We start from the raw sequence: 21,264 nt of genomic DNA on the forward strand, positions 1-21,264 counted from the left end.
CCCTTACACTCTGCTGCCCTCTACAGCCCATGATTGTGTTCCACACTCTCTCCCGCCTCCCGAGAGCTGCCTGACAGTCACACGGTTCTGCCTGTGGCTTATGACGTACGTACTCGATACAGCCCGTTCGTCAATGCACTGCTGGATGACGACCTCCCACCACACCGCTCTGGCTGTGAGAGTTATGTGACCATACTTCACCACGCTGGCCAGTGCGGGTCGGTGAAGTCGGGGAGGAGTGTCGACCTGGTTTGCAGATGTATGCCACCGTGTCCAACAAGACGACAATGTTAATGATGGTGATGACGACGATGGTGGTGGTGAACGTAGATGGAGATCGGGTGGAGTAGGTGGGTTTGGGAGAGTACCAAACGATAATTTATCCGGGTGGCGGTGGTCGCTATCTCCGCGGCCTGTAATCCAACACTGTCGAGGCGACAGTTAGTGGATCGCACAAACGTTGTGAAACTCCCTTCCCGCGGGCGTCAAGGAGTTGGGCCTTATCCTGGCGAGAAGGCGGTACTGAAAAACGTCTGTTTGTCCGAGATAGTGTTGCCACATCGCACACGTGTGTTTTCTGCAGATGCTCTAGTTTCCACATGTGTAAACACAAAACAATTGGCCGTTAACATCTTAATGTGTTGAGGACTGCAGAGCTTGAGGGTGGGGGGGGGGGGATATGGCGCTGGTTCACGGTGGCTTGATGTTAGCTACCTTGCATGATATGCAGGAGGTCGTGGGTTTGATCCCGAACCTGACGCCTGCATATTTGGAGTTTGCATGTCTCTCTCCCCGTGGTCGCATGGATCTTCTCCGGGTCCTCCTGTTTTTCCTCCGCATTTAGAAACATGCGTTTATATTATTTGGCTGCTATAAATTTCCACATGATAATGTGGCCACTTCGTTGAGCTATCATTTGTGACCAGGTCGCTTCTGAAAAAGAGCTATATAGCTCAGTGGGCCTTACCTGGTAAAATAAAAAATGGTTTACTTTTTATTGTTTAGTCGATACCGCGTGGTAGCAGCGGCGCAGCATAACAAGTTTTACTAATTATCTAAGCGGCTTTCCCCTCCCTCCCCTCACCGCGGTTGTCCGCGTGGGTCTCCAGGTGGACGAGATCATGCTAACGCTGAAGCAGGCCTTCCACACGGCGGCGAGCCTGCAGAACGCCAAGACGCCCGTGCAGCTCTGCGAGGCCTGCCCCATGCACTACCTGCACAAGCTGTGCGAGAGGATCGAGGGTAAGCGTGCACAGAGATCCGCGACACTCATTGCCGAGTGTTTTATTTGTTCATTTTCTCCATCAGGGTTTGCTGAGCGCAGAAGCAAGGCCCCCGAAACTCCAAACATCATACGAGTGTAACGCGTTTCTTGAGTTGAACGAGGTTCGTAAGATTCAAGGATAGTTCCGTTTGGGTTGTAGGTCGCGGTGTAGGTGCTGTATAATGTATACCAAGCGAGGTAGTTAACATCTCGCCACAGTGGCGAGATGTTAACTACCTCGCCTGGTATACAGGAGGTTGCGTGTTCGATCCCGACCCTGATTATTTCTGTATATTTAGTTGCATGGATTTTTCTCGGGGTCCACCAGTTTTTCCCTCCACATTTAGAACCCTGCGTTGAGAGTATTTGGCTGCTATACATTTCCACATGATGATAGGCCACTTCGTTGAGCTATCATTTGTGGCCAGGCCGCTTCTGAAAAGAGTTACATAGCTCAGTGGGGCCTTACCTGGTCAAATAAAAACACAATGGTAAACCAGGCGGGGGACCTCCATTGTAGCGAAGTTGACATGGGCTCTAACCGGTCGACAGTCACTTCACAAAGAACGAATACTCCGGGAGGGAGGGTCAGGGGGATGTTAGTGTAGTGACGTGAAGGACGCTACTCATCAGTTGGAAACAGTCGACCTCCAACAACAACGGAGGGCAGAGGAGCGACGCTCACAAAAACGAGCGGAGTGCCGGGCGGCTGAAACACAGCAGTTTGGCACAGTAGGGGCCACAGCTGGTGCGTCTGCCAGTCATCTCAGTCAGTCAACCCCATGGCACTGGGGTCTGCCCCATGACCTCCTGTCAGCGAACTTTTGACACCAGGTCCTGGCACAGGCACCGTGGTGACATCACCGTCACTTCGTGGCAAATGGCGAGGTGTTGCTTGATATTGGTGTGATGACGGCAGCACGACAATCGAACACCGCCGTGCGATCCAGGTTGGTGGCGTCATTGCTCGGTGTCGTGCAATGTCTTCTGCGGTTTATTATTTTTTATCGCGATTGCTGAGCACAGGGCCCGAAGGCCCAAATACTCACAAGCGGCCAGAAATGAAACAGCGATCTTGAAGATGTTAATAGATGAGTGAAAAAACGTTTCTCGATTTGAGCAAGGTTATTTTAAGAACTCGGGGCTACAAGGGGCAATGGGAGGAGGGAATTCCAAAGTGGAGCAGGACAAGGGATGAAGCGGAAAGAGAAGTGAGATGGCCTGCAGTGTGGTGAGTGAGTGGGTGGGTGAGTGGGTGGATCGATGGGTTGGATGAGTGTGCGTGGATGGGCGAACGTGATTTTGTGACCAGCAGCACGGGTGAGAATGCCTTCAGTCTGGTCGACCGAGTCTTCAACGTGGGTGGAGGAAACTCGGCTTCTGAAGAAACTTCCCGAGCACGCGGAGCAAGACATCGGACGTTGTGCCGAACAACACTCCATCCATTTCTAGATTTGAAGCTTTCGTGACTGCAATGATTCATAAGAATATGAATAACACTCCATCCAGCCCGCTCGCATCGCAACCGCCTCTCTCATCTGCCTTCTCACCCCCTCGACCCCCACCCAACACCACCACTCACCCCACTCCTCAACTCCCCCAACCCTCCACCACTCCCCCCGACCCCTCTGGCGGCCGCTAGGGCTGTACCCGCCCAAGGCGAAGCTCGTCATCCAGAAGCACGTGGCGCTGCTGTCGGACAACGAGCAGGCCGACATCTTTGAGCGAGTGCAGCGCCAGCGTCCCACGGGCGACCAGGACGAGAACGAGGTGGTGATGTGCGTCCTGCGCCAGGTGTGCGAGGGCAAGCAGAAGACGCACACGCACCTGGGCGACATGCCCCAGCAGGTAAGGCGGCGCTCTGAGGGATCTGGCGGCGCTGTCGAGGCAGCGGCGAGGGTACGACGGATCGCCGTGCGAATGTTGCGCAGCCTAACCCATTACCGTTGGGGGGGCCGTCAGGGAAGTTGCCGTACCCCTGGCTCGCCAGGAGAGAAGGCGGTAGAAAAAAAGATGCAGAGCTCCACTTATTCCATCTGGGTGGGATAGAGTGTTTCCCCCTTGCACATGATAATTTTCTCCGACGACTTTGGTTTCCTCTCACTTTATTATTTGGTCGATAACGCCTTAATATATAGAGGACTGCAGAGCTCGGGGGGGTGGGGAAAGGGTCAATTTGACAATGGCTCACCGCATGGCCGCTGCGTTCCCGCTCGTCCGTGGTTCTTCTTCGCGTTTCTCAGTCGCTGTCTTCGATGTCGAGCGACGATTGTGCAGTGCTTTACAAGTTAAAGATATTGTTGTTTAGTAACGAAGCAACTGCCACGTACAAGGCTCGAGTAACGTGTGACGCCTCTAATCCACGTCTTCCTCTTCTCGCCTCTCAGTGGACATCCCCAGAATGCACCTCCATGCTTCTTTGCGCATGGAGGTGCGTGCGTCGTTGTCCGTGTTTCCGATTCGCACACCACAAGCGGGTCATGTGCACCGATTTAAAATCTTACGCAGACTGTACTACACGTATCAAAAACGATTCGATCGCGGTCACACGCACAGCCCTCGTGTCAATCCGCTGCTGGATGGGGGCCTCCCCATGACCACGCTTTGTCTGTGCGGTTTGGCGATTGACGGAGAGCGTAGAATCGCCATACAACCGTGGATTTTGCTGCGCCCCCCTCCCCCCTCTACCACCAACGAGGAGCCATTTCTCGCGCCCTGATGGTCGTCTTTTTCCCCCCTCCGCTCACGTTCGACCTCCGACCCCCATCTCTTCGCTCAGGGTCAGCCGACGCACGGGACGGGAGATCTGCGCTCCTCTCCCAGCCAGTCCAAGCTGGACATCCTCAAGAACAAGGCCAAGAAGTCATTCACCAACTCCCTGGAGAACATCTTCTCGAGGGTGAGTGTGGGGGCGGGGACGGGGGCGGTGGTGGACGTCGCTTGTCCATGGGAGGCGCGACCAAACGGGATTTTGCGGCAAGGTATCTGGCGTGGTGGCAAAGCTCGCACCTCGCGGCAAGGAGCACCTGGGTTCGATTCCCGATTCTGGCACCTTTCTGAGCGGAGGTTTTCCCCCTGTTCTGCCTCCACGGGGGTTTTTTTTTTTCCCGAGTTCTTCAGTTTCCTCTCAGGAGGGGATGGGGGATTAGAGTGAGACGAGAGGGAGGAGAGCGCTAGTCAAGGGAGAGAGTGCCTTGGAAGACGTTAACGAGGGTGACTTTGAAATTGATTTGGGATTGGATCATCATCGCAAATTGTCATTACAATCCTCATTTTTATCGTTGTCAATATTATTATTGCAACCGCACGTTTGCACGACTACACAGAGGGATCCATTTCGATCTACGTCGAGATAACTCCCGCGTCATTACTGTGTTCTGTTTGCGTAGCATATGACTGATAAGCCCCATGAATAGGAGGCGCGTAAAAAAACATAACAACAATATCTCTGGAATATACATCACGGAACGGGGCCGAGATACGCCCCACGTTGTAACGCAACTGCTGGCATTCTCGCGCGTGCGCGCGCTTGCTAATGCGCACTTGAACTTGACCCCACCCCCGCCAGCCCCCACCCCCCAGCCCCCAGCCCCCACCCCCCTAGTCTTATCTGGCTCCCCAGCGTGCACCACCCTCGCGTATCTCCTGCGCCGCTGCGCCTGCCAGTTTCCCTGCGCATTTGATTGGGAAAACGAATGGTCCCATCACTGTGCAAAATAACAACGCATTGACTATAAAGCAATAACTATAAAGCAGCAGTGAAATAGGGGGGTGGGGTGGGGGGGCTGTGGCACGGCCCCAGTGGAAGGAGAGTTTCACGGTTCAGCTCTAGTAGGCCACCCCGGTTAGTACTGCAGTGGTGTCGTATTAATCGTAAAATACTACGCCTTGTCTGCTTCACAGTGGAGTCCCCCACCACTACCCCTCCCGCCCCCACTTGCCCTACCCCTCTTGTGTTTATTAATAGAAAGGATCGGCCAACCTTGCGAAATTTGAACTATAAGCGCTGTAACAAAGGACGCATACGACCCATACCTCGGGGCGGTTTGCTTATTCTTGGAAGTGTACCATGCGCCGATAAACATGAATAAAGAAAATAAATATGATCAATAAAGGCTAAATCCGGTGGCTTCTTTCAATCGAGTTGGCCATTGTGTGTCGGCGTCACCATCAAAATATACAAACATAAAAAAAAAACATCACAACGTTCATTGACGTTATTGATGATTAAGAATGATGATGACGATGATGGCAATGACGATGATCGTAAGAATGTTGACCATGACGATGAATCTGATAATAATGATGATGACAATAGTAACTGCAGTCGTGATAACTGATGACATCAATGTTGATGACAGGCATCATTGTTGATGACAATGGTGACGAAGGTGGTGATGACGATGACAACATTTACCACAGCGATGATGAATTTGATGACAGCAATGATGACGAGAATGATGAACATGAAAATAACAATGACGACAACAAAAATTCTAACGATGATGTCGGCGATGATGTGTGTGTGTGTGCGTGCGTGTGTGTGCGTGCGTGCGTGTGTGTGCGTGCGTGTGTGTGCATGCGTGTGTGTGCGTGCGTGTGTGCGTGTGTGTGCGTGCGTGTGTGTGTGTATGTGTGCGTGTGTGTGTGTATGTGTGCGTGTGTGTGTATGTGTGCGTGTGTGTGTGCGTGTGTGTGCGTGCGTGCACGCGTGCGTGCGCGTGTGTGTGTGCGCGTGTGTGTGTGTGCGTACGCAGGGAGGGGGGAGAATGCGCAGCCGCCTGGGCAGTGTTGACAACTACGACTCGCTGCGCGAGCGCAGCCTGAACGCGTGTGAGTCGACGAGGGTAAGGCAGGAGCAGGGGGCAGGGGCAGAGGGCAGGGGCAGAGGGCAGGGGGCAGGGACAGGCGAGAGGGGCAGGACGAGGGAAAAGGGCAGGAGCGCTGCAAAGGAAAGTGGCCAAGCAGTGTCAGACAGGACCTTCTTGAAGAAAGAGCCGTGAGACTCGGCGTGGCATTCCTGGACAAATGACCGTGGTTTGCTTCTCGTACGATACTTCAATACGTTGAGAAGACGAATCTGTGTAGGACTTATTCGAGGGCTGCACAAGCTTTAAATGACATCGACCGAGTCGATCCACACGACTACAAACTCTACCTCCAGGTCGACACAGAGGCGAGGAGAACTGCAGGCCACCACCATGGGGAAGTTCAGCACCGAGGCCAAGGGGAAGTGATTGTGTTTTATATTCGCTACGGGTGGTGATAGTGGTGATAGTGGTGGTAGTGGTGGTAGTGGTGGTAGTGTGGAACTGGCTGGCCACACAGCCACGTGTGGTGGTGGTTGTGGAAGCTGATTCACCAGAACTCCTCGATGATGCGATTTGATAAGCGATCTGTCACTCACAACCCAACGAGCCGGATGGACCGGCCGGTCGCCCTCCTCTCGTTTATAATCTTTCTTCTGTCCTTGTGGCCACCATGGGGGGGGAATGACAACAACTTTAAAAAAAAAATGCAAAAAAAAAACTCATTTGCCCGAAACATTCCGTCATTAATTTTGTAAAAAATAAAAATGTATTGTCTCCTGCTGCCCCCTTCAGGACGGATCGCCTGGCGCGTCGCCTCCCCCCTCGCCGACGCTCAGCCCCCATTCGCCTCCCACGCCGGAATCTCCGCTGCAGATGCGGCGCCGCGCTCACACCTTCAGCCACTCGCTGCCGCAGGGCAGCGGGACGCAGCGGCGCATCACCTTCGCCGACGAGCGGGCCGAGTCGACGGGCCAGGCCGGGGCGACGACAACGCCGCCACCGCCGCCTTCCTCCTCCGTGTCCGCCTCCGCCTCGTCCTCCTCCTTCTCTGCCGCCGCCTCCTTTTCCGCCTCCTCGTCGCTGTCTTCCTCCACGGCCGCCGCGGCCGCCGCGGCCGCCGCCGTGGGAAAGAGCAAGCTGCAGCGCTTCTACTCGTTCCACAGCGAGACGCACCATCGCAAAGGGTGGGTGCCACCCCTCGCTCACCACCTCCAACGACCCGAACGAGCCAGGTCGAAAACATTGCTCTCTAACGCCCGATTAGTGTGGCCACGGAGCTTGTTTATGGGCTAAGTGTCGTTGGCGGGGCCCATTCCAAGTAGTCGGCCATGTGTGCGGTCGTGGGCCAGGTGAAACGAAGTCGCGGGTCTTCTCCGGCACGCTGGAGCCGTAGATTCCCCCGCCCGTTGCCTGAATTACTCGTGCTGCCCCCTGCCCCCCTTTGCTTGCCCTCTTCTCCCTGCCTCGCATGCGCCGGTCTCTGTTCTACAGAAAAGTAAGAGGTTGAGTGTTTTGGTTTTGTTTCTCCCATCTCCCGAGCCCATGAACGCCCGAGTTCTCGAACGCCCCCACGGATCTTTCCTGCCCTTTCCTCTTGGGCCCCACGTAGATCGCCGTGTCCCCTTTTGCGTGCTCTGCTCTGCTCTGCTGCTCCTGCCTTTGCGGTGTCCTTGTTAGAGGAATGATCGACCGAAATAACAAACGGCCCTTAAAATATAAAGCGTACGCTTCCGCGACCGATATTATTCTTTGTAATAGAATGTTTTATTCTTGGTCTGATCGCGCGAGTGAAAAAACGTGTGGGCCGGAGCTTGGGAGCCGTGTCAGGAACCCCCCAGCGAGACGCACGGCCTCGGCGTGTAGCGACAAAATACGAGCCATTCGTATTATTCGGTTGGGATCTCTCCTTATCAACGTCACCGCCTGTCGACATTCGCCTCTCGCTTTCCGTGTCCTTCCTGTGTGTGCATTTGTCTGTCCCCTCTCCGCGCTTTCTTCCTCCGTCCCTGCTTCTCTCCTCTCTCTCCTCCTCCCGTCGTCCTCCTTCTCGCAGTCCCGGGGAAGGGGAGGGAGAGGGGAGTCTCTCGGGCTCCCCGGCCTCCCCAGGCCCTGCTACTCTTCACCCTTCCCCTTCTGCTCCCGGCCTGCTAAAATACCTTCTCAACAGCCAGCACCAGCAGCAGCAGTACCAGCAGCAGCAGCCTGCCTCGGCTACGAGAAGGTAAGTGGGGGAGGGGGGCTACTCGTGATTTGCGCTTTGAGTGGCAGATTTGTGCCAGAAAGGCGCCACTTGTTTAAGAAAATGTTTTAATTTACCGTACTTGACTTGACTTAACCGCGCGGTGTGATATAAATATATAGCGCGTTTGTTGCGGAGATTTGCGTTTCGAGCCCAGTGGCTGTCCTGGTTAATACGGGGTCATAACTGGTTTGTTTAGGCCACGTAACGGTCTGGCAACGGGGTTTTCTTTTTTTTTCGCCGTGACAACTCCACCACCTGATCCAGCCAGACAAATCAGATCGTCATGCGTGCAGGCGTTCAGCCAGATTTAGCAATGACCCACGAATATTCGACAAAAATGCCAGCCTTCTGGACAGTGGGTTACGAGGGTTTTTCCGCAAAACACACACACACATACCATGGTGCACATAACATGGCGGGGTTAGAGGCCTGCTGCATTCGACCCGTGTGTTGTGACGAGTTGTTGGCTGTGACGGTAAACGCCGTTCGGGTCGTGGCGCGTGCGAGTCGATTGCGGTGTCGTTTTCCCCGATTATCATGCACGTCGTTGGCTCCCGCATGAACCCCTGATATTAATCAGGGCGGTCACCGGGTTTTATAACCTCCGCAACGAGCACGAGGCTCACGTCGCTGCCTACCCCCCCCCCGCGCCCTGACGTGTCGAGGGACAAGCGGTAATGTGGAAGCGCCGTTTCCGACGCGGATGAAAAACTGAACTGCACGTGTGCGCGTGTGTGATGCGTGCGCCCCATGTGTACGTGCGTGTGTGCCGCTAGCAATGTGGCGGCTCACCCTGCCGACCCGCGCCACCGCCTCACAGCCTCGGCCTCCTCGCCGAGCCTCCTGCGGATGCTAAACCCTGTGGCCGAGCATGGGGGGTCTGGGTACGAACGCTGGTGTGGAGGGGGGAAGGGGTGAGGCGGGCACGCAAGGGGCTTTCTGGGGGGGCACGGCGTATGTGATTATTGCGTCGCTGGTGGTGGGCGGTCAGGTTGATTATGGGCAAATTAATTAACAAATTAATCAACCCCCAGGTTTTCTCACCCTGCGTCCAGCACGAAAGCCAAATCCGGGCATCTGCTGTAAGTGATCCAGCAGTGATTTCACCCTCCCTAACGAGGATAAAGGAAGACGCGTCTCAGCTGGCGGGAAACACCCCTTACAAGCTCCAAGCCTCGTTGGGCAACGCAGCCGGGGCAGAGCGAGCAGGAGGGGAGGGTAGGATCTTGAGCTTGGATGTGGCAGAAAGTACACGGCACAGATGGCAGGGGGTAATGGATGTTCTATATGATGTTGGCTGACATTTTAGGTATATATCCAGACAGCCACCTGTTGTTACAGCCCAGAAACACAATGGCTGCGCATCAAATCGCTCTGCGTCAAATGTGTCTCTGCACTCAATTTGGCAAAAATTTCCAGGCCTGAGAATAACAAAAAATATTTGTTTGACATGTCGTGCGACGAACATTCCTCTCTGTAGCGGGTTTGAGTGGGGAAGGTGCTGCGCTCTATTGTCCGAACCAGAGGTCACTTTGAACGGATCTCAGAAGGAGTTCTGTGATATCCGCTTCTGTGGATCGTTCTCTAGCAAGTGGATTTTTCGGCTTAACCCATGACACCGGGGACAGCTCGCCGGTCTCGATTTGGCTTGTTCCTCGTGTTGTTCGGCACAACGTCTGACATTTCAACTCCTGAAAAAGCTCTCGGCACAGGAGCGAAACGTCGAACATCGTACCGAACAGCACGCGACGCAAACCTAAAGGGCATTGTGAGAGGGCAGCATAGCCATGAAAACCTTCGCAGCGATGTAACTGTGATAGAGTTAACGAGAATTGCAAAACGTACATTAATGAAGGTTTGCTTTTGAGGCTTGGTGTGCCAGCCTGCTATTGTTTTTGGCTGCGTCTTCCTTTAGCCACCGCCGCGGATTTGCCTTGACCCAACGATATCGGTGGCGCTGATCGGGAAGCTCGTGGCTATCGGGGTTAATCAAGGCAGGCCGTGGATTAATTCTGCCTTATAAAATGTTAATTATTTACATGATTATTAATTCTGATTTTGGCCAAGTTTTGCCGACGACGAGCTGCACAGTTTTAGCCGAGTCTCCCGTTGGTGGATTCCGTTCGCTCATTCATTCGTTCTCACGGTCTTGTCGACCTAAACAGTCACGCATTCATTCGAACGCCCTTTAATTATTAAATTCCCCCGCCACCCGCTTCCATTCCTCACTGAAAACGGACCCATCTCTGCTCCCTAGCTCATCCTGCTTGCGACCCAGTTACAACCAGGTCTACCCCGACCCCTCCTTAACCACTCTCACCTTGTCCTCCAAAACTGCACCATCACCACCACGTTTAATAACCGCACTCTCTATTTTAACCACTATGATCTTTTGTACAATTTCAGAATTATTGTAAAAGCACCTTGAATAAGGTGCTATATACATCTGTATAAGATTGCCAATTGCTTTGTTTGATGTGCCATTTTTGGCACTCCTCAGTGCAACAGCGCAGTCTCTGATATCGGTACTAACTCACTTCCGTCTGCCTCTGCATTCAGACTCGTTCGTTCTGCCTCTTCACTGTCGGTCACGCTTTGCTCTTAGGTGGGCATCGGCAGTTCGCATCAGAATCTTAATATTTATCCTGGATAAATCCGGTGAGCTATGAAGCTCTTTTTCGCGGATATCCAGCAGCGCAGTGATCGTCAGGCTCATGGATGTCCATCCACTCGTAGCCATCGTCGGCTTAAAATTTAAATCGCTGGGTTTGCCATGAACTTCCTGAGCAAAGTTAACGCCGATGGCCATGTGATTGTTACCTCTAAACCTTGGGTGCCATGTGTCGGTGTTTGGCGGGGCAGTTCCACGATTTCAAAACGTGTACGTTTTAGGTGACATTTTTTATGTATTTGTGAGTTGTAATTTACTGGGCCGGGTGGGAAGGGGGGAGGTAGGGAGATTGGATGGTGTTTTTGACAGGATAAAGGGATGGGAGCAGTGGGAACAGTGATTAGCGCTGCACTGTGAACCCAGCAGTCCGAGTTTAATTGGCAGCCACGGCTAACATCAGTGGCAAGCTACAACCAACACAAACCACGCCGCCCATCCTTTTACCAACCAAACATTGGCCAGCGTAGGTGAAGTAAAGTTTGTATTTTTTTCAAAACTAAACCTGCGACCGATACGGCATGGGGAGCTCTTCATCCTCAACTAAAACTAAACGATTTTTATTTTACCAGGTAAGGCCCACTGTGAGCCATGTCGCTCTTTTGGCCACAAATGATAGCTCAAAGAAGTCGCTTATCACGTGGAAATGTATAGCAGCCAAATGCTCTCAAATGCATGTTTATAAATGTGGAGGAGAAAAAGCCACGCGACTGCGGGGAGAACACGCAAACTCCACATATGCAGGCGTCAGGGTCTGAATCGAACCCACGCCCTCCTGCATACCAGGCGAGGTCGTTAACATCTCACCACCGTGGTGTCTACTGGTGGATTGAGAACGGCTGGAATTCATTTGAGTTTTTACGGACGGTAAAAAAACCGCGGGCAGAACTTCCTCGGCATGCTGTGCATGGGAAGATGACGGCCCCCCCCCGTTGCCGTGCGTGCCCCGCGTGCACGTACTGCGCGATGGGACTTCGTTCCGTGACCCGCCAGGGGTTGCTTCACCATTGGGGGCGAACGTTCGAGACGCTTTAAACACTTGGGTAGATGGCGTGGCGTATTAAAGCGCGCTGGGCTCTGTCCGCTTTAGGAGTGATATCTCCACCACCAATTAGGGCCGTGATTCACGTGGACATGATGCACGTCACGTGTCTTTTGCTGGGGGAGCTGTGGGGGGACAGGGACAATGGGGAACGCTTGGAAGAATCCCGTGGTGGTGTCAGACGTACTCTGGTGATACATATTTGGATATGTATCATCAGGGTATGTATTGTTAGGGTATGCATTGCTAGGGTTTGTATTGTTAGGGTATGCATTGTTAGGGTTTGTATTGTTAGGGGATGCATTGTTAGGGGATGCATTGTTAGGGGATGCATTGTTAGGGGATGCATTGTTAGGGTATGTATTGTTAGGGTATGCATTGTTAGGGTATGCATTGTTAGGGTTTGCATTGTTAGGGTATGTATTGTTAGGGTTTGCATTGTTAGGGTATGCATTGTTATGGTATGTATTGTTAGGGTATGCCTTACTAGGATGAGTTCACCAATGTTGACTGGTTGCCTGATGAGTGGAACTGCCCCGGGATGTAACAATGCATTGATTAATCGTTTCACATCATTTCCTGAGCACGTGTGAGATTCAACGTTTTTTTTTACCGATTCGTCTATTACAGTTCAGTACATTTTGTTTCGTGCAGCGGGTTCCCTGCGAGCCCTGCAGCTACTAGAAGCCATCACATTCATTATTATTTTTAATCATTTGATTCGACGGCCCTGAATCATCACCGGATCGCGCTGGGGCTTAATCGCTACGCTCCTAGCGGACGGTGGTGGAGGGGGGGTGGGATCTATCTGATTATTGTAGGGTTGCCACCTGTGTTTTGTTTGTTGTCCTTCCCCGCACCTCCGATTAGCAAGATTGTCTATGTATGGTGGTGCGAAAGAAGTTCAGCATGCATACTGTGAGGTCAAAAATAATTGGGAAAAATTATTGGAAGAAGAAGAATATCTTCCAGTAGTGGATTAGGGGAGTACGACATTTGAATGCATTGTCTTGAGTAGCGTATTTTCATTACTATGCAAGTCACAAGAAGCAGAACTGTTAATGTCCTAGGGGGAACACTCAGAGCTATGTTCCTCAACAAGAGGGCAATCCTTGGAAATCCAGGACAGGTGGCAACTCTAGCTGATTGAGGCATCCCGTTTACAGTCATTTTGTTCGTGAGCAACAAAGCCGGGGGGCCACGTCTGAGCGATCAGTTTGCGCAAACTTTGTGGCATGCATCCGATTCGCTTGCACGTCGACGTCTCTGCAATCGGTTTGCGAGCAATTGCACGCAACCGGTTGCTGCACGCATTGGAGACAACAAAGTCGACTTCCGAGCGTCGATCTGCTTTGCCACTTGTGTAGCGACGTAATTCATCACCACGTGACTCCTCCACGAGGTACGGTTGGTCGATACAATCTCGAGTAAAAGTTCACCGTTTGACTTTCCCTGCTGCTGCGCGACTGTTGGCTCGGATGTGGGCAAAGCAGTGGCGGGCGATTTTTCTCTTTTTTGGTTGCTCAAACGATCGCTCGGGTGTGGAGCAGCCAGCACTATAACCCGCCCCTCCCCCTCACGCGTGCGTCACCGCCTGTTCGTGTTCTGCACGAGCCTTGTTCACCCAATGAACCCCCAATCCGTGTTAATCGACCGTACTTAACCACCCCCCCCCCCCCTCGAGGTGTCAGAGATTCCGCGTTGATTTTTGTTTCTACTCAGTGGTGGCGAGACGATGGCCACCTGTGTCTACACGTGATTTCATTCCAAAGATAACCAACGATAACTTCCTCGTCTGTGTTCAGATGCTGCCCCACCTCATTGTGTCGTACCAGCGTGTGTGTCGTACCAGTGTGTGTGTCGTACCAGCGTGTGTTTTGCCCGATGTGGATTTGTCATGCGTTTGTAGCTGTGTGTGTCTGTCTGTGTGTATGTGTGCATGCCAGTCAGTGTTTGTGTATGTTTATGCGGTTAATTATGTGTGAATGTGTATGTGTGCGCTACGATTTCAGCGACACGGGTTCGATTCCCGCTCACGGCCAACAGCAGTGACGATTATCTGAACCGGTCCTGGGCATCCCCTAGGTCGACTTAGCCTCAAATCAGTACCTGGTGCGGTGTGTAAACATCGCCACTGGGGAGACTAAGGCGGCCGGGCGTGGTGGTGGCTACTCACTTCCTCGTGTGCCATTCCAGCCTTCATAGGTGCTACTTGCTCAACGCTCTACGGGGCATCTTTGTTCGTACACATTTTGTGTGTGTATAGAGTTGTTTTTGTGTGCACCTGGCCTGGCACAGGGGTCCCGGTGACGTCTCCGCCACTTAGTGGCGAATGGCGGGTATTGTTGTTGTTGTGTTGTTTTTGTGCGTGCGTGTGTTTGTCATTGTGAGTACATCAGTACCTATGTACACGCACCCACCTCCCCCTGTACTCATTTACTCGCACGGTGCGCGCGCGTGTGCATTTGTGCGTGCGTCCGTTTGTCTCTCCGTGCGACCCCCCCCCTCCCGCCTGCCCCCCCCCCCCCGCACCCAACCATCACGACCCACAGTGACCTCGACTGGGGTGGCTCCGGTTCCGCCGCCTCCCTGCGGGGAGTCTGGTCTGAATTGGGGGGCCACAACCCCCCCGGGCGGCCGAGCTGCCCCCCCGTGCAGCAGCGCCGCATCTCGTGGCGCCAGCACATCTTCCTGCGCGTCGTCGCGCCGGGGAAGAGCTGCGCAGCCTCCCGCGCCGCCGCAGCCGCCAGAGGTCAGAGGTCGCCGCCGACGATGAGCGACGTGGTGGTGGGAGGGGGGGGGGGTTTGGGGGAGGGCACGGGGTGTGCGGGCGCAAGCGCTGCTGCTTCGGAAGAAGAGGAAGAAAAATGTTGCAGCCAATCGGAATTTATTTTCGGCGCTCACAGGTGGTGTGCGATTTGGGTTTAAAGGGGGCAGAATAGTGGTCGGGTTAGTTAGAGGTCAGGATAAAATCGTGTGTGGCTGGTTTGGCGCCCATTTTGGATTCAGAATACGTCTCATGTGCTCCTATGAGTGTTGCAAAAACTAACGTAAACAAATATCCACGCACCGATTACTTTTATTTAATCAATTGGACTGATGCCCATCTGATCCCCAACCCCCGTCCAGACGGCAGCGAGCTCCTCCCTCTCTCGCCGCTGACTCCGCCCCTCGAGGAGAGCCCAATCGGCTCGCTGCTCGACTCCGACTTTCAGCCAATGGGAGACGAGTCGCCCGTGATGCGGCCAACCGCGCCGCGGGAGCCGCCGTCGGACGAGCCAATGGTGATCGAGACGGGTGCCGGTGATGGGGAACGCCACGCGCGCTCTCGGGAGGAGCTGCGCCACCTTTGGAGGAAGGCGATTGACCAGCAGCTGCTGCTCATCCGCGTGGAGCGGCAGAATCGCTTCCGCGAAGGTGTGGTTGTGTGGGTTGTGGTTGTTGTTGTGTGGTTTCCATGCGGGGGTGCCGTGGTGGCGAGATGTTATTTCCCTTGCCTGGTATGCAGGAAGTCGTGGGTTCGATCTTGACCTGGACAGATGCATTTTTGCATGTTCTCCTTGTGGTCGCGTGGTTTTTCTCCGGGTCCTCCGGTTTTTCCCGTCACATTTAGAAACATGCGTTGAGAGCATTTGGCTGCTATAAATTTCCACACGATGATAAGCCACTTTTTTGAGCTATCATTTTTGGCGAGGTGGATTCTGAAAAATAACTATATACAGGATGCTTCAAAAAAATGTTAACGCTTCTGAGAATTTGCAACAATACCACAAGAAATGTTCCTCCGGGCTCTGGAGACCACCTGGAGAAAATTCCAGGCACGTGTTGACAATGATGGCGAACAAGTGTTACAGTGTTATTATCCGATCTTCCATTAAGAACGATAATCCCATATGAGTGTTAAAAAAAAATGTAAGCACCCTGTCTTTCAGGTAAAATAAAAATGTGTTTAGTTCACACAACAGAGAAAACAGCCAGCGGTGATCCGCTGGGTGGGGCGGTGGTGGTGGGGGGGGGGCGGCACCGGGCCAATCACCCCTGTCCCACCTCTCGCTGTGAGCACACCGACGATCCACGCCATCTCGTCGGCCGCTAGGTCACCCCCCCCGCCCCCCCCCATGTCCCAGATGCTCTCGGCTTAGACACTGGTCCACAGCCAAAATTTTTCCGAAATAAATATAGTTCAACTTTACTAACTCTGGGCCACTGAGAATCAAGATGATGCTTCACATTGTTGATTGGCTCTAGTTTTCATGATATTCAGTTTCATGTATTAGGTATAACCCTGGTGAGCCATGCGGCTCTTGACTCGGGTGCAACCGTAACAAAACAAAAACATGAACAAGAAACATCTTAAAGTGACTACGCTCAACAGGAAAAATCCTGGAAAAAACAGCAAAGTTATGCTACTGGGTCAGTCGAAACGACCCTTGACTTGGGGATGGCAGAGGATAAGTGAGTTATAAAGGGAGGGGATCTCAATTTAAACCACAACTTATTAAAATATATTCTTAGGTTTTTTTCAGTAAAGTCACGTAGGTGAAAAATTTAAATTAATAAAAGTAAAATAAAAATCAAATAAAAATCACGACGTTTCGGAGGCAACACAAGCTTCCGTCTTCAGTGGAACCGTCACAGCATGATAGCTGTATCCGAAACGTCGTGATTTTTATTTAATTTTTATTTTACTTTTATTAATTTAAATTTTTCACCTACGTGACTTTACCGAAAAAACCAAAGAATATGAATCCTTGCAGTCACGAAAGCTTCAAATCTAGAATTATTAAAATATATCTTTGACTGCATCTGTGAATAAATCTTTGACTGGGTTTGGACAGTACTTGCTTTTTGAGCAAAACAATGAATGATGCAATCTGAAGCTGGTGTTGCGTCATACGTGATATGAATTGCATCATGTTATTCCTATAAGTCATGGATGATGCAACCATAAATAGGCTTACATCCCTCTGCTGAACAAATTGCCCTATATCAGCTCTAGAAATCTTATTGTCGTGCTCTTTTATTTGCCAGTGTTTGCTTTTGCAAAGGGACACATTTCTGTTTAGCCAAAGTGAGCAGAGATGTCTCGTACTTGTGCGAACAAAGCCGATAACTTCTGCTGTGTTTGTGGTGAAGTGACTTTTGCATCACAAAAACGCAGTATAACCACTATGGTTAAGAAAGCCTTTATTTTGACTGAAAAATTGGAGATCAGGACAAGATGTGGGCCCCACACATATGCTGCAACATGTGTGCAACAAATCTTCGCCAGTGGTTGAACAGGAAAAGGAAATCTATGCCTTTTGCAGTGCCAATGATTTGGAGAGAGCCAACGGATCATATCAGCAATTTCTACTTCTGCTGGGCGCCTCCAGTTGGGAAAGGTGTGTCCAAGAAGAAAAAGTGGACTGTGCATTATCCAAACATTCCATCAGCTACACGCCCAGTACCCCACGGAGAAGGACTGCCGGTTCCTGATGCACCAGAATCATTCTCACTTGAGTCTAGGAAGAGGATGAAACTTCTGGTCCTGAACCATCAAGGTCACATGACTCAGATGTTCTCCCATCCTCCTTCTCTGAACCACACTTCATAACACAAGGTGAACTGAAAGACCTTGTCAGGGATTTGGAACTACCCAAGAGTAAGGCAGAGCTGTTGGGCTCCAGGCTGCAGCAGTGGAATCTTCTGGCAGGTGATGTTAGGGTTTCCATGTTCCGTGACCGTCAAAAGGATCTTGTCCCATTCTTCTTCATGGCAGGTGATCTTGTCGCCTGCAACAACATCGATGGTGTGATGGCAGCCCTCAACATCGTTCATGATCCAGATGAGTGGAGACTGTTCATTCATTCGTCGAAGATGAGTCTCAAAGTTGTTTTGCTGCATAATGGCAATGGTTTGCCATCAATTCCAGTTGGTCATGCAGTCCATATGAAGGAAACCTATGACAACATGAAACAACTTTTGAGGTGCATAAACTATGACCAACATCAGTGGCAGCTGTGTGGCGATTTGAAGGTTATTGCTCTCTTGCTTGGTCTGCAGCCTGGGTACACAGAGTACTGCTGTTTTCTCTGCGAATGGGATAGTCGTGCGAGAGATTCCCACTACATCAACATAGATTGGCCACTCCGACAGTCATTGGAGCCTGGGAGGAAAAGTGTTCAGCATCCACCACTTGTTTAATTAAGGAAGATTTTGTTTCCACCCTTGCACAGCAAGCTGGGTCTGATGAAGAACTTTGTCAAAGCCATTGACAAAACACAAGCAGCTTTCAAGTACCTCCGTGGAAAATGTCCAAGGTTAAGTGAAGCTAAGACAAAGGAAGGTGTCTTTGTTGGTCCTCAGATTCGTGAACTTCTCCGAGATGATGCATTTCACAGTGCACTGCGTGGCAAGGAAAAGACGGCATGGAAAGCCTTCCAGTTAGTGGCAACACATTTTCTCGGAAACAACAAGGCAGACAACTACAGGGAGTTGGTGGAACACCTCCTCAAGGCATACAAACGCCTTGGTTGCAACATGTCACTAAAGATACATTTTTTCCCACCGAACTGCAGAGCAGTGAGCGACGGTCATGGCGAGCGATGTCACCAGGACATTGCGACAATGGAGAATCGCTCTCAGGGCAAATGGAGCCCATCAATGCTTGCAGATTGTTGCTGGACACTGGCAAGAGATGCTCCATTTAATGAATACAAGAGTCAAACCATGACGTGCTTAGTAGACACTGAATAAGGACTAAACTATGTACTTATACATAATAGTTTTTTGCCTTTTGTTTCATCACACATTTTATTTATATAACCCTTTGGCTGATTTTTTAAGTGTTACATGAACAGCACAGGCGACATGTTACCATGTAAAGCGACCGTAAACACATGAAAAGACCTAGGTTTATGAGTAAAACGTAAAATGTAATAACTTAAATATCTTGGGAACAGTAACCAATCACTTATTTTAATTGTCATATTTGAATTCAGCACGTCAAAATCCATAACAAACAGCACATTTCATCCCTGTAGCAGACGACCTTTTAAAAAATAGTAGACCAGTGTTATCGGCCAGCAGCAGTAGCCGCCCCCGTGCCCACGCTGTGTGACCTACTTTCACGATATGGAAGTGGTGGAGACCTGAGCGCCGGACTTGAATGCGCGCGTGGCTTGACTTGCACGTGGAGGGGAGCGGAGAGCACGCGTTGCGATGATGCGACGAACTCGATGTGCTGGCTGGAGATCCGATCCAGACGGTGTGACGCGGTCGAGTGGGAATGCTCGCAGGGGCTTGGCGATCCTTGACGTCACCAGACAGATTGTTCCCAATGTAATGTGCCCTGGGGCGGGGGACGGGGACGGGGGGCCTGGCGTGACGGGCGGGGGGGGCGAGGTAGCAGAAGGGTCTGTGCTGGGACAGTTGGGGGGGAGGTGGGGGTGGGTGGGGTGATATTTGTGTGGTGCTGCTACGTGGTTGTGCTCTTAGATTGTGCTCTGTGCGGTTAGTGCCATGTGACGGTGCTGCATGTGGAGTGATAATTTTTCTCATTAATCGGCTGCCAAGTGTTTGCCGGGTAAATACCATTTAGCCGGTGGTGGTGATGGTGGCACTGTCACTTCTAGAGTGATCGCCAGGGTCGGAGCAATGCTGGCGGTACTGTTCCACACCTATCGGCAATGCCCAGTCACAATCCCCCCTCCCCCCTACTCCTCACTGCTGTCCTCTTGTATCATTAATTTGTTAACCTCACACATTTTTCAGTTTAAATTATTTTCTTTTATTTGGCGGTGTTAGATGGAGCGCCGGCAATTCCGTGCCCCCGCCTGCCCCCCTCCCCACCATTTCTACCCCCCCCCCTCCGCCTCGCCCCCCCCCAGCACGAAACTCAAACACGGGCGACTGCGCGTGCATTTCAATAACCATTCTAGCATCGCATCGACAGCCGTGGGCTCACACTTTCTCCCGGGTGAATCACCGTCTCGGGTAATTGGATGTTTCTCCCCCACCCACCCACCCAGAGGCAGCCCAGCTCGGCCCACGACTGCTTGCGTGGGCGTTCGTGCGTATGTACCGTTGTGCGTGCGCCGAAAGCATGCTTGCGCGCGTGCGTCCCTGCGTGCGTGTGTGTGGGGGGGATGAGTCACCGAGTGCCAGCGATAGGCAGCGGCAACAACGGCGTCGTGCCCTCATTCGCTGCACCGCGCGACCTGCAACGGCATCCTCCTCCCTTTGTTGTTGTTGCGATCTGGCATTGTGCTCTGGTCTCGCCTGCCAGCGTCTAGTTATTCTGTTCGCTCCTTGTCCGAAACAATTCGGAGCAGTTGGGTAGGCGCGGCTGCCTTCTTTTGAAGCTTTCCGTCTCTCCTCTGAAGATGCTGCTTTTTTCCAAAGGTCAGATATCTGCATCATCTCTCGTCTGTGCGCGTGGCTGTCTCACTCTCGTTTTGTCTCGTCTTCGTCCGTCCCCGGACAAATGAATACCTCTTGTCTCCCTCCATCTCTCCAAGCATCCATCTGACCGTCTGTCTGTTCATTATTCGTTTGCGCGGCTGACCTTGCTTACTCGCACTTCGATTTGAAAACAAAATCTGGGGGGGCCGGGGTACGGGGAAGAGGGGGGGGGGGTCCCGTGCTGTCATCTCTCCGCTCCGCTGGTTATCACCCCAACCCACCCGCCCCCCCCCCCCCCCCCCGCGATTCCTGTGGGATTTGCCGGCCGGGAGTCGCGCCGAGAGACACGCCCCACCGCGCGTCCGCTCTCCCAGCGGTGTGACAACAACGACGTGGCTTCGTCACCGCCGCCGCCACAGCGAGCGATCGTCAACCTCGGTTGGAAGGAAAAATTTTTTGCTATCGGGCATTGAACTTAAGCGATTTCATCCAGACATGGCCGAGGATTTGCACGCGCGGGAGGTAGCGACGGGGATTGGCTGCGATGAGTCACGCGAGCAGTGGAGCTGCTCGTGTTTCCTCGCTGCTCGTAGCATCGGGGATTTTCTTTCTCCAGCCAGTTCTGTCATCCGGAAAATACATCTGCGCACCACGGAACACCACATCCAGTGCGCCTTTCTCATCTACCTATCTCGCTATGACTGTGGTTACTATGTATTTTGTACGTATGTTGAACTTGTTTGCGCACCGTACGTAGCCAGCCGTGCTTATCGGAGGTACTACCTGAATCGGGTGACATCTACACCAGTCCGCCGGCGATCCAGGCAAACGTTTTGCGATGAGAAATTATTT

General features: G+C 52.2%; 1 protein-coding gene across 4 annotated transcripts in view; it reads left to right on the forward strand.

Annotated features, from left to right (window-relative positions):
• TBC1D4 (TBC1 domain family member 4) overlaps positions 1-21,264 on the forward strand; it is an 82,958-nt gene that overhangs the window by 45,882 nt on the left and 15,812 nt on the right. The window contains exons 6-14 of one of the 4 annotated variants that reach the window (XM_061563838.1): positions 1,110-1,242; positions 2,907-3,112; positions 4,044-4,163; positions 6,022-6,111; positions 6,868-7,259; positions 8,129-8,296; positions 9,094-9,201; positions 14,580-14,779; positions 15,157-15,444. In XM_061563838.1, the coding sequence (XP_061419822.1) occupies positions 1,110-1,242; positions 2,907-3,112; positions 4,044-4,163; positions 6,022-6,111; positions 6,868-7,259; positions 8,129-8,296; positions 9,094-9,201; positions 14,580-14,779; positions 15,157-15,444 (1,705 nt within the window). The remainder of the gene's footprint in view (positions 1-1,109; positions 1,243-2,906; positions 3,113-4,043; positions 4,164-6,021; positions 6,112-6,867; positions 7,260-8,128; positions 8,297-9,093; positions 9,202-14,579; positions 14,780-15,156; positions 15,445-21,264) is intronic. The other 3 variants (XM_061563839.1, XM_061563840.1, XM_061563841.1) reach the window with 3 other exon arrangements.

The sequence above is a fragment of the Lethenteron reissneri genome, chromosome 32 (genome assembly GCF_015708825.2).
Source record: "Lethenteron reissneri isolate LAM-NWPU_2019-01 chromosome 32, ASM1570882v1, whole genome shotgun sequence".
In the NCBI taxonomy this organism is placed as follows: Eukaryota; Metazoa; Chordata; class Hyperoartia; order Petromyzontiformes; family Petromyzontidae; genus Lethenteron; species Lethenteron reissneri.